The 12,482-nt window shown below is 41.5% G+C and overlaps 1 protein-coding gene across 7 annotated transcripts in view; it reads right to left on the reverse strand.

Moving 5' to 3' along the window:
* Positions 1 to 12,482, reverse strand: part of cfap74 (cilia and flagella associated protein 74) — a 460,813-nt gene that overhangs the window by 95,150 nt on the left and 353,181 nt on the right. For all 7 annotated transcript variants that reach the window (XM_059952433.1, XM_059952430.1, XM_059952431.1 and 4 more), the window contains 2 exons: positions 9,528 to 9,701; positions 2,167 to 2,300 (listed from right to left, as the gene is read on the reverse strand). In XM_059952433.1, the coding sequence (XP_059808416.1) occupies positions 2,167 to 2,300; positions 9,528 to 9,701 (308 nt within the window). The remainder of the gene's footprint in view (positions 1 to 2,166; positions 2,301 to 9,527; positions 9,702 to 12,482) is intronic.

The raw sequence follows: 12,482 nt of genomic DNA on the forward strand, positions 1-12,482 counted from the left end.
ACCTACCATGCACAGAGACGTGCTGACTATCCTTTACCAGCCCATGTCGACCCAAATACTTAAATATCTGGTCCCTTAGAATACCTTACAGTAGCTTTCCCACAACTGATGTCGGACTCACTGGCTTATAATTTCCTGGTTTCTGTTTAGAGCTTTTTAAAGCTAAGGAACATTGGCTATCCTCCAGTCCTCTGGTGCCTCTCCTGTAGTTAGGTATCTCTGCTAGGGCACTTAGCAGAGGCAAATTCTGCATTTGCCTCCCATAGGGTCCGGGAGAAAACTTTGTTAGGCCCTGGGGATTTATCCTCCCTGATTTGCCTCAGTGTAGCAAACACCTCCTCCTCTGTAAACTGTATAGGGTCCATAAAGTTGATGCTGCTTTGCCTCACTTCTACAGATTCTGTAGCCATCCCGACTAAATACAGATGCAAAGAATGCATTTAAGATCTTCCCCATCTGCTTTGGCTCCACTCATGGATTACTATTCTGGTCTTCCAGGGATGAATTTGTACCTTCCAATCCTTGTCCTCTTAACGTATCAGTAGAATCCTTTAAGGTTCTCATTCACCTTGTCTGGTAGAGCAACTTCATGGTTTTGAAGTGTTCTCTTGCATTTCTTGTACACCATAAGCACCTCATTTGTTCTTACTTGCCTAAACCTGCTGTGCATCTCTTTTTACCTCTTAACCAGGGCCTTAATATCTCTTGAAGACCAAGATTCCCAGTGATTGTTATCTTTACCTTTTATTTTGACAGGCACATACAAGATTTGTACTTTCAAAATTTCATTTTTGAATACCTCCTACTTTCCAAGTACTCCTTTGCCAGGAAACAGCCTGTCCCAATCCACACTTTCCAGATAATTTCCAATACCATCAAAATAGGCCTTTCTCCAATTTAGAATTTCAACCCACAGATCAGACCTATCTCTTTGCATGTTTACTTTGAGTTCTGTTTATTTGGATGATGTAAGTATTTAGAAGGCACGTGTACTTTCCCTGGTATGCGCATGTGCACTAGAGGAAAATGAGGGATTGTGAAATGTAAAGGTGGCGGTCCTCAGATGTTGATGGGAGATGTTGAAAATGAAGTTGTTTAAACAAAAGAAAAATGTGTCTTTGTTGTTTGGACGTTAGCAGTGGTACCAGAGGATGGTTTCCAATTATAGGGTCTCACCGACATTTGATGAGAGCAAGTCTTATGAAAGCTGGAAAAATTAAATTGGAATATGGACGTGTGTTATGGAACCGGAGAAGAAGAAGCAAGCCTTCATTGTTGCGTTGTCGCTTCACAAAGAGTGAGAGACCGTGAAGGGAATTTTGGTGGTAAACTTGAACAAAGATGACAGTATGAATACTCTAATAAATACACTTGACTGTTTTTTGGAAGGAAGGATCGGAATTATGAGGCATATTCAGACTTAGACAAAATTTACAGAGACATTTCTAAAGATATGATTTTGAACAGAAGTACAATCCAATACATAAGCACAAAATTGAACTTCCTGGTGCTGAATTAGCTTTTAAATTGTTGGATACTGCTTGTCCAGACAGAAAGGACAGATAACTATTATTAACAGCATGCACAGAACTTACATTTGCATCTATGAAACCAGAACTGAAAAGGATTTTTGGAGAAAAGGCTGCTATGAAAACGGTTGGAATTAGTTTGAGTCAGGAAGCAGCATACTTCACTGAGCAGAAAGAAGAGTATAGTAAGTGTAGATCCCAGAGGGACCAGGCAAGGGTACCATTACCTGGCACCAATCCAATAAACAAGTATGGTAGCAGTTCAAAATGTACGATATGTCAAAGTATTTACCACTGGGCAAGAAATTGTCTGCACAGAACTGAATAAGTTAGACTAACTGAAATAACTAAATCCGAATATGTAAGACCATAACATAGGAACAGAATTAGGCCATTCAGCCCATCAAGTTTGTTTCATTATTCCAGCATGGCTGATCCCAGATCTCAGTCAACCCCATATACATGCCTTCTCATCATATGAGGACGAGGGATGGGGGGAAGAGGAAGGGAGAAGGAGGAGGGGGAAAAAGGGAGTAAAGGAGCAGGGAGGAGCAGTGGAGAGAAGGACGGGGAGGAGGGGGGTGAGGATGATTGCTTCCAACCAGCCCCACTTAAAAGCAGATACTGCACATGTTACCTGTTGATTTCAGACTTGCAAATCAGCTCAAAGTTGTACTCCTTGGCTTGTTTAGCTTTGAACATGATGTCCAAACTCAGTTCCTCAAGAGGGAGGAGTACTCCAAAGCCATCATTGGGTTGCACGTCAACACACTGTAAGGTACAGAAAAATACCATTACCAAACTAACTTCAGGCATTCTATGCCTGATTTTACAGACTATTCAGTTTCATTTATCACATGAACATTGAAACATACAGTGAAATGCATTGTTTGCATTAACAACCAATAGAACTAAGGATGTGCTGGGCAAGGCCCACAAGTGTTTCCATACATTCGGCATCAATGTAGCATGCCCACAATGCTCAGTACAAGTATAAGATGCAGACAGCAATTTGGGTTGTGTTTAAGTGAAACATCTAGTGTTTTGTAGCTCTGTATTTTAACAAATGTAAAGTTAGTAATTGGGGATTAGGGGTGACCAGGGAGGGTAAGCACCTCTATTGAAGAAGTTTGTTATGCCCATTCTAGGGCAGCTTACTCACCCACTGAGCATAGCTGGCAGGACCCATACCCTGGTGAAATAGGGACATTACTGTCCTAACATGCAAAATCAGCTCCGGCAGACTGGATGGATGAGATCCACAGCAAGGCTAGAAAGGCAGTTTTGAAACGCTTTGTGGAGAGTGAAAGGCACAAAAGAACTCATGGTCATCCACTGCAACCAAGTAAGAACCAGTTGTGACGACTACTCAAAGAACATAGAAAATCTACAGCATCTATCAGCGGCTATAACTGGAGCAGCAATTGTAAGTGAGAAAGTAGGGAAGGTTCAGGCATAAAAGGGAGACACTGCCTAGCGAAGTGGTCATCAAAGGAGTGATCTGAGGCAGAGTGTTAGGGGCTTGGCTCATTCGGGTTTTGGCGAAAACGGATCGAGGTGAGGTAAGTTACCTGTTAGGAATAGCCAGAGGTCGTGGTACATCGAAATAGGTAGGAAAAGGGAGGAGGTCCTGAAAACAGGCTACAGGGAGTTAGGAAGGAAGTTGAGAAGCAGGTCCTCAAATGTAGTAATCTTGGGATCACTGCCTGTGCCATGTGACAGTGAGTATAGGATTAGAATGAGGTGGAGAATAAATCCCAGGCAGGGATTGGAGCAGGGGGCAGGGATTCAGATTTCTGAATCATTGGGACCTCTTCTGGGACAGGTGTGACCTGTTCATAAAGGACAGGTTGCACTTGAATCCAAGGGGGACCAATATCCTGGCAGGGAGGTTTGTTAAGACTATTGGGGAGAGTTTAAATTAGAATTTCTAGGGGGTGGGAACTAAACTGAAGAGACAGAGGAAGGGGCAATTGGCTCACAAATAAAGAAAGCTGGGAGACAGTGTGAGAGTGAAGATAGGCAGGTGGTAGAGAAGGGATACACTCAGACCAATGGTTTGAGATGTGTCTATTTTAAAGCAAGAAGCATCATGAACAAAGTGAATGAGCTTAGTGTGTGGATTAGTACTGGGGCTATGATGCTGTGGCCATTACAGAGAGTTGGACAGTTCAGGGGCAGGAATGGTTACTTAGAGTACCAGGCTTCAGATATTTCAGAAAGGACAGGAAAGAAGGCAAAAGAGGTGGGGGTGTGGCACTGCTGTTCAGGGATAGTGTCATGGCTGCAGAAAAGGAGGAAGTCATGGAGGGATTGTCTACTGAATCTCTATGGGTGAAAGTTAGAAACAGTAAGGGGTCAATAACTCTACTGGGTGTTTTTTGTAGCCCATTCAATAGTAACAGGGACATCAAGGAGCAGATAGAGAGACAGATTCTTGAAAGGTGTAATAACAGGGTTGTCATAGTGGGAGATTTTTATTTCTCAAATGTCAATTGGCAGCTCCCTACAGCAAGGGGTTTAGATGGGGTGGAGCTTGTTAGGTGTGTTTAGGAAGGTTTCCTGACACAATATGAGGATAAGCTACAAGGGGAGAGACTGTACTTGATCTGGTATTGGGAAATGAACCTGGTCAAGTATCAGGTCTCTCAGTGGGAGAGCTTTTTGGAGATAGTTATTACAGTTCTATCTCCTTGACCATAGCATTGGAGAAGGATAGGAACAGACAAGTTAGGAAAGTGTTTAATTGAAGAAGGGGAAATATGAAGCTATCTGGCAGGAACTTGGAAGCATAAATTGGGAACAGATGTTCTCAGGGAGATGTCCAGCAGAAGTATGGCAAATGTTCGGGGGATATTTACGTGGTGTACCACATAAGTACATTCCAATGAGGTAGGGAAAGGAACCATGGTGTACAAAGGCTGTTGAAAATCTAGTCAAGAAGAAAAGCTTACAAAAGTTTCAAAAACTAGGTAATGATAGAGATCTAGAAAATAATAAGGCTAGCAAGAAGGAGCTTAAGAATGAAATTATGAGATCCAGAAGGGGCCATGAGAAGGCCTGGGCAAGCAGGACAAAAGAAAACCCCAAGGCATTCTACAAGCGTATGAAGAGCAACAGGATAAGATGTGAGAGAATAGGACCAATCAAGTGTGACAATGGAAAAGAGTGTATGGAACTGGAGGAGATAGCAGAGGTACTTAATGAATACTTTGCTTCAGTATTCACTATGGAAAAGGATTTGGTGATTATAGAGATGATTTACAGTGGATTGAAAAGCCTGAGCATATAGACTTTAAGAAAGAGGATGTGCTGGAGCTTTTGGAAAACATCAAGTTGGATAAGTCTCCTGAACCAGATGAGGTGTATCCGAGGCTAATGTGGGAGGCAAAGGAAGAGATTGCTGATCCTCCATCAATTATCTTTGCATTATCAATGGGGATGGAAGAGGATTGGAGGGTTGCAGATGATGTACCCTTATTCAAGAAAGGGAGTAGAGATAGCCCAGGAAATTATAGACCAACGAGTCTTATTTCAGTGGCTGGTAAGTTGATGGAGAAGATCTTGCGAGGCAGGATTTATGAACATTTGGAGAGGCATAATATGATTTGAAATAGTCAGCATGGCTTTGTCAAAGGCAGGTTGTGCCTTATGAGCCTGACTGGATTTTTTGAAGATGTGACTAAACACGTTGATGAAGGTAGAGCAGTAGATGTAATGTATATGGATTTCAGCAAGGCATTTGATAAGGTACCCCTTGCAAGGCTTATTGAGAAAGTAAGGAGGCATGGGATCCAAGGGGACCTTTGCTTTGTGGATCCAGAATTGCCTTGCCAACAGAAAGCAAAGAGTGGTTGCAAACAGGTCATATGCTGCATGGAGGTCGGTGACCAGTGGTGTGCCTCAGGGATCTGTTCTGAGACCCCTTTCTCCTTGTGATTTTTCTAAATAACCTGGATGAGGATGTGGAGGGATGGGTTAGTAAATTTGTCGATGACACAAAAGTTAGGGGTGCTGTGGATAGTGTTATAGGGCTGACAGAGGTTATAGCGGGACATTGATAAGATGCAAAACTGTGCTGAGAAGGGGCAGATAGAGGTCAACATAGATAAGTGTGAGGTAGTTCATTTTGGTAGGTCAAATATGATGGCAGAATATAGTATTAATGGTAAGACTCTTGGCAGTGTGGAGGATCAGAGGGATCTTGGGGTCCGAGTCCATAGGACGCTCTAAGCTGCTGCACAAGTTGACTCTGTGGTTAAGAAGGCATATGGTGTGTTGGCCTTCATTAGCTGTGGGATTGAGTTTAAGAGCTGAGAGGTAACGTTACAGCTATACAGGACCCTGGTCAGACCCCACTTGAAGTACTGTGCTCAGTTCTGGTCACCTCACTACAGGAAGGATGTCGAAACTATAGAAAAGGCGCAGAGGAGATTTAGAAGGATGTTGCCTGGATTGCGGAGCATGCCTTATGAGAATAGGTTGAGTGAACTTGACTTTTTTTCCTTGGAGCGACGGAGGATGAGAGGTGACCTGATAGAGGTGTATAAGATGATGACAGGCATTGATTGTGTAGATATAACCATATAACAATTACAGCACAGAAACAGCCCATATTGGCCCTTCTAGTCCGTGCCGAACACTTACTCTCACCTAGTCCCACTGCCCCGCACTCAGCCAATAACCCTCCATTCCTTTCCTGTCCATATACCAATCCAATTTTACTTTAAATGACAATACCGAACCTGCCTCTACCACTTCTACTGGAAGTTCATTCCACACAGCTACCACTCTCTGAGTAAAGAAATTCCCCCTTGTGTTACCCTTAAATTTTTGCCCCCTAACTCTCAACTCATGTCCTCTTGTTTGAATCTCCCCTACTCTCAATGGAAAAAGCCTATCCACGTCAACTCTATCTATCCCCCTCATAATTTTAAATACCTCTATCAAGTCCCCCCTCAACCTTCTACGCTGCAAAGAATAAAGACCTAACTTGTTCAACCTTTCCCTGTAACTTAGGTGCTGAAACTCAGGTAACATTCTAGTAAATCTTCTCTGTACTCTATTTTGTTGACGTCTTTTCTATAATTCAGAGACCAGAACTGTACACAATACTCCAAATTCGGCCTTACCAATGCCTTGTACAATTTTCACATTACATCCCAACTCCTATACTCAATGCTCTGATTTATAAAGGCCAGCATACCAAAAGCTTTCTTCACTACCCTGTCCACATGAAATTCCACCTTCAGGGAACTATGCACCATTATTCCTAGATCACTCTTCTACTGCATTCTTCAATGCCCTACCATTTACCATGTATGTCCTGTTTTGATTAGTCCTACCAAAATGTAGCACCTCACACTTATCAGCATTAAACTCCATCTGCCATCTTTCAGTCCACTCTTCTAACTGGCCTAAATCTCTCTGCAAGCTTTGAAAACCTTCTTCATTATCCACAATGCCATCTACCTTAGGATCATCTACATACTTACTAATCCAATTTACCACCCCATCATCCAGATCATTAATGTATATGACAGACAACATTGGACCCAATACAGATCCCTGAGGCACACCACTGGTCACCGGCCTCCAACCTGACAAACAGTTATCCACCACTACTCTCTAGCATCTCCCACCCAGCCACTGTTGAATCCATTTCCCTACTTCGATATTAATACCTAATGATTGAACCTTCCTAACCAACCTTCCGTGTGGAACCTTGTCAAAGGCCTTACTGAAGTCCATATAGACAACATCCACTGCTTTACCCTCATCAACTTTCCTCAATAAGATTTGTCAAACATAACCTTCCATGCACAAATCCATGCTGACTGTTCCTAATCAGACACACATGCTCTGTAGTCTCTTACAATCCTGTGTATTGGAGAATGCATACTAGGCCATGATGCAATCAGTCAGAATATTCTCCATCATAGAAATTTGTAAGAATGTTTGGTGATATAACAATTCTCCACAGACACCTAGGAAAATAAAACCACTATGTACCTTCTTTATTATTACATTAATGTACTTTAAACAGCATGATGGTAGCGTTATGGTTAGCGCAACACTATTTCAGCACACACATATGGAAAGGAACATGCAAACTTGCTTACAGAGGACTCTGGAAATGAACTCTAAACTCTGATTTTCCAAGTTGTAATAGTGTTGTGCTAAGCACTGTGCTACTGAGGAGTGGTTAATTGGTCAGGTGGATGTAATTGGGTAGTGAGGGTTCATTGGGCCAGAAGAGCCTGTTACCGTGTTGTATCTCTAAATTAAAATAAAGATATATCATGCTGAGAGAGGTATCGCAGTATGTTAGCAATAAAGGGAGGGTTTGAAATTATTTTTACATCATTATCTTTTTATTATCTGAAGTAATTTTTAAGCCAATAAATCCTACAGTGACTTTACCCTTATGAACAGCTTCTGGTTCTTGGTCACAGGCTGCCTTCCTGCATGAGCCATTCAGTGCTCTGTGTAGGTGAGATAGGCATCCAAGAGAAATTAATAGGGATCTTCTTCAGTTATGCAGACCTGTTCACAACCTGGACCAGTAAATGCCACCTGACAGTACGTTTAATGAGACCCCAGCAGGTTATCCTGTTAGAAAGAGGAGTCAGCAACAAGGTGGCCAAGAGTTCTCCTATACTGCAATCAATCACGTGTAGCATTTTTATTACTCATTTAGAGATACAGTGTGGAACTGACCCTTCTGGCCCAGTAAGCAACTCACCTATTTAACCCTAGCCTAATCATGGTACAATTAACAATGACCTATTAACCTACTAACTGGTATGTCTTTGCACCGTGGGAGGAAACCGGAGCACCCAGAGGAAACACATGCATTCACAGGGAGGAAGTACTAACTCCTATCAGATGGTGTTAGAATTGAACTCCGAACTCTGACACCCCGAGCTGAAATAGTGTTGCGCTAACCATTACACTACCATCATGCTGTTTACAGTACATTAATGTAATAATAAAGAAGGTACATAGTGGTTTTATTTTCCTAGGCGTCTGTGGAGAATTGTTATATCACCAAACATTCTTACAAATTTCTATGATGGAGAATATTCTGACTGATTGCATCATGGCCTAGTATGCATTCTCCAATACACAGGATTGTAAGAGACTACAGAGCATTATAGACTCAGCCATCTCCATCATGGGTACAACCCTCCTTACCATCGAGGACATCTTCAAGATATGGCGGCACATCCATCACTAAGGACCTTCACCATCTGAGATATGCTCAATTCTTATTACTACCATTCAGAAGGTACAGGAGCCTGAAGACTCAAATTGAACATTTCAGGAACAGCTTCTTCCCCTCCACCATCAGATTTATGAACAGTCCATGAACCCACGAATATCAACTCCTTATTCCTTTTTTTGCACTACTTTTTTTTAGTTTATACTAATTTTATATCTTGGCAATGCACTGCTGTTGCAAAACAACACATTTCAAGTTCAAGTTTAATTGTCATTCAACCATACATCATAATATAACCAAATGTAACAGCATTCCCCCAGACAAGGTGCAAAACACAGTACCAACAGTCACACACAGCACATATTCTTAATTATTACAGCAAGACATTTTGTAATAAAAGCAAATATACAATTGGCCTTTGTAACTTTGGGTTCAATTTCAGCATTTAAGGGAAATTTGTATAAGTATATTGATGGGAGGGGCATGGAGGTAGATGGTACTAAGCAGGATAAGAGTTTGGCATGGACTAGATGGTCTGAAGGGCCTGTTTCTGTGCTGTTGTGCTCTGCAACTATGACATATATAACTGTAAACATTCAATCACAAAAAAATAGCTCATGTCCTTGAGTGTCATATCCTGTAGATTGATAGTGTATGGGCTGTTGTCGACAAGAACAAGTCTGCAGTAGTTTGATCATCACATTAGAAACATCAGTGATAATAAACTAGTTTCAAATCTCATTGGGAGGGACACTTGGCAGCAGTTCACTCACCTCGGGAATGCCAACAAATCCAAACTCCTGGCTCAAGATGGATTTGTTCATGAGCCGGATAGTTTTCACAACTGTCTCATAGATTGAACAAGGACCAAAGTCAATTGTTTGAGGATCAATCTCTATGTCTGAGCTGGTGACGACAGCGTGAACAGTAAATGAAATTAATCTAATCTAAAACAAAATGCAAGATGGGAAAATTCTGAGCAATTGTGTTTACAGTTTTGAAACCTACGTACCCTCTAAAAACCAAGAAAGCCCCAAAATCACAAGAAGAAACAAGATAAATGATATAGTTTTGTATCTAAGTGTTTAGTTCCCACAACATCAAAATCTGAATTTTTCAAGATTCAAGATTATTAAATGTCATTTCCAGTATACGAGAGTAAACGAGAACAAAATAATTGTTACTCTGGATCCAATGCAGCATAAAATACACAATAACCTAAAGAATACAATAATAAAAGCACACAGTAAATATAAATACATATGATAACTTATATACATAGATTGATTAAACATAGAAACCTACAGCACATTACAGGCCCTTCGGCTCACAAAGTTGTGCCGACCATGTAACCTACTCTAGAAACTGCCTAGAATTTTCCTACACATAGCCCTCTATTTTTCCAAGCTCCATGTTACTGTCTAAGAGACTCTTAAAAGTCCTTATTGTATCCACCTCTACCACCTTCGCTGGCGGTGCATTCCAAGCACCCACCACACTAAAAACTTACCTCTGACAGCCCCCTTGTATCTACGTCCAAACACCTTAAAACTATGCCCCCTCGTGTTAGCCGTTTCAGTTCTGTGAAAAAGCCTCTGGCTATCCACACCATCAATGCCCCTCATCATCTTATGCATCTCTATCAGGTCACCTCTCAACCACTGTCATTCCAAGGAGAAAAGGTCAAGTTCACTCAACGTATTCCCATAAGGCATGCTCGCCAATCCAAGTAACATCCTTGTAAATCTCCTCTACACTCTCTCTATAGTATTCATATCCTTCCTGTAATGAGGTGACCAGAACTGAACACAGTACTCCAAGTGGGGTCTACCTAAGGTCTTATTGTATTTCCATAAAGTGATGCTGGACACTGAGTGTCAGTACATAAGATGACTCTACAGGAAATGATAAATTAGTGGTGGTGACCGGTGTGGAGGGGTATGATAGTGGGAGGAGGTGTTGATTAACCTTTCTGCTTGGGGATGAAAATGTTTTTGAATCTGCTGGCCCTGGCATGGATACTATGTAGCTTCCTCCCTGATGGGAGTTGGACAAACAGTTCATGAGCAGGGCTGTTGGGATCTTTCACAATATTACTGGTTTTTTTCTGACACCTTTCTGTATATATATCAGTTTCCGTACCATGCCGAGATGCAGCATGTTAGGATGCTCCCTGTGGGATATCTGTAGAATGACATGAGTATAGATGTGCAAAGTCCAGCATAGAAGTGTTTTCCTGGTTTAGACTATTGAGATAAATTTACTAGTGAAAGATCTAGGGGGGATGCATGGTGGGGGAACAACCTTCTTCACCCAGAACTGATGACTAGCTAGAACACATTGCTAGAGAGAGGGGTGGAATCAGATTTGCTAAGGACATTTAAGAATGGTCCAGACAAGCATTTGAGTTTCCAAGCAGAGAAGGTTATGGGCCAATGACTGGTAGATGCGATTAATAGATACATTAGATGTGATGAGCCAAATCATGAATCATGCTGTATGATTCTGCGACTCTCAATGAATATGATGACTTGGCTGCTTTTACCAAGGGCTGGAGTTAAATAGGAGAGCCAGCAGCAAATCAGGAAGCATTATGGGGCAATTGTACAACAATGAAAGCATGGGAGAAATGTTCTTTTTGTTAGGAGATTCCAGAGGAACTGAAAGTCTCCCCAAAAAAGCAATGAAGAAGATAGGATAGAGATTTACAAGACTGTTAAGATAAATAGAGGAAATTTGTTTTTGTGGATTGGTTAGTTAGCAGCTACAAATGTAAACTTAAGATCCTTAACTTAACATTCTTTTATTCACTAAGAATTAATTGGACAGAGAATGGCTTATTAGACCTAGTAACTTAAATAATTTCAAGAAGTGCTTGAATGAGAAGATGGAAAAAGTTAACTTGAAATGAGGAATTCATAAAAAATGTTAATTTGGGCAAAAGAATGATGCAGCTTTGGAATCTCTGGTACATTAGAATTTTGAGATAACAGAGAGTATAGGTAAACCTCATTACCATTACCTTGAGTGTTGAAAGACTAAGAAATATTGTGCAGTTCTGGTGTCTTACCAATAGGAAACATATCAATAAGATTGAAAGAGTACAAAGAAAATTTCAAGAATGCTGCCAGGACTTGAGGACCTGTATATGGGGAAAGGCTAAATAGATCAGGACTTTGCAACATGTACAACAAGCTGGAGGAACTCAGCAGGTCAGGCAGCATCCGTGGAAACGAGCAGTCAACGTTTCAGGCCGAGACTCTTCGTCAGGACCCCTCCCTCTTCATTCCTGACGAAGGGTCTCGGCCCGAAACGTTGACTGCTCGTTTCCACGGATGCTGCCTGACCTGCTGAGCTCCTCCAGCTTGTTGTACGTGTTGCTTTGACCCCAGCATCTGCAGTGTTCTTTGTGTTTAGATTAGGACTTTATTCCCTGGAGTGTAGAGGAATGAGGGGAGAGTTTTAGATATATACAAAATTATGAGGGGTATAAATATTGTACTGTAAACAAAAGCAGGCTTTTTCCACTAGAGGTGAGCGAGACTAGACTAGAGGTCATGGGTTAAGGGTGAAAGGTAAAATATTTAAGTGGGAACATAAGGGAGAAATTCTTCACTCAGAGGGTGGTGAGAGTGTAGAAAGAGCTGCCAGCGGAAGTGGTGAATGCTGGTTCGATTACAATATTTAAGAGTAGTTTGGATAAATACATGGATGGGAGGGATATGGAG

Source organism: Hypanus sabinus, chromosome 27 (assembly GCF_030144855.1).
Source record: "Hypanus sabinus isolate sHypSab1 chromosome 27, sHypSab1.hap1, whole genome shotgun sequence".
NCBI classification, from domain to species: domain Eukaryota; kingdom Metazoa; phylum Chordata; class Chondrichthyes; order Myliobatiformes; family Dasyatidae; genus Hypanus; species Hypanus sabinus.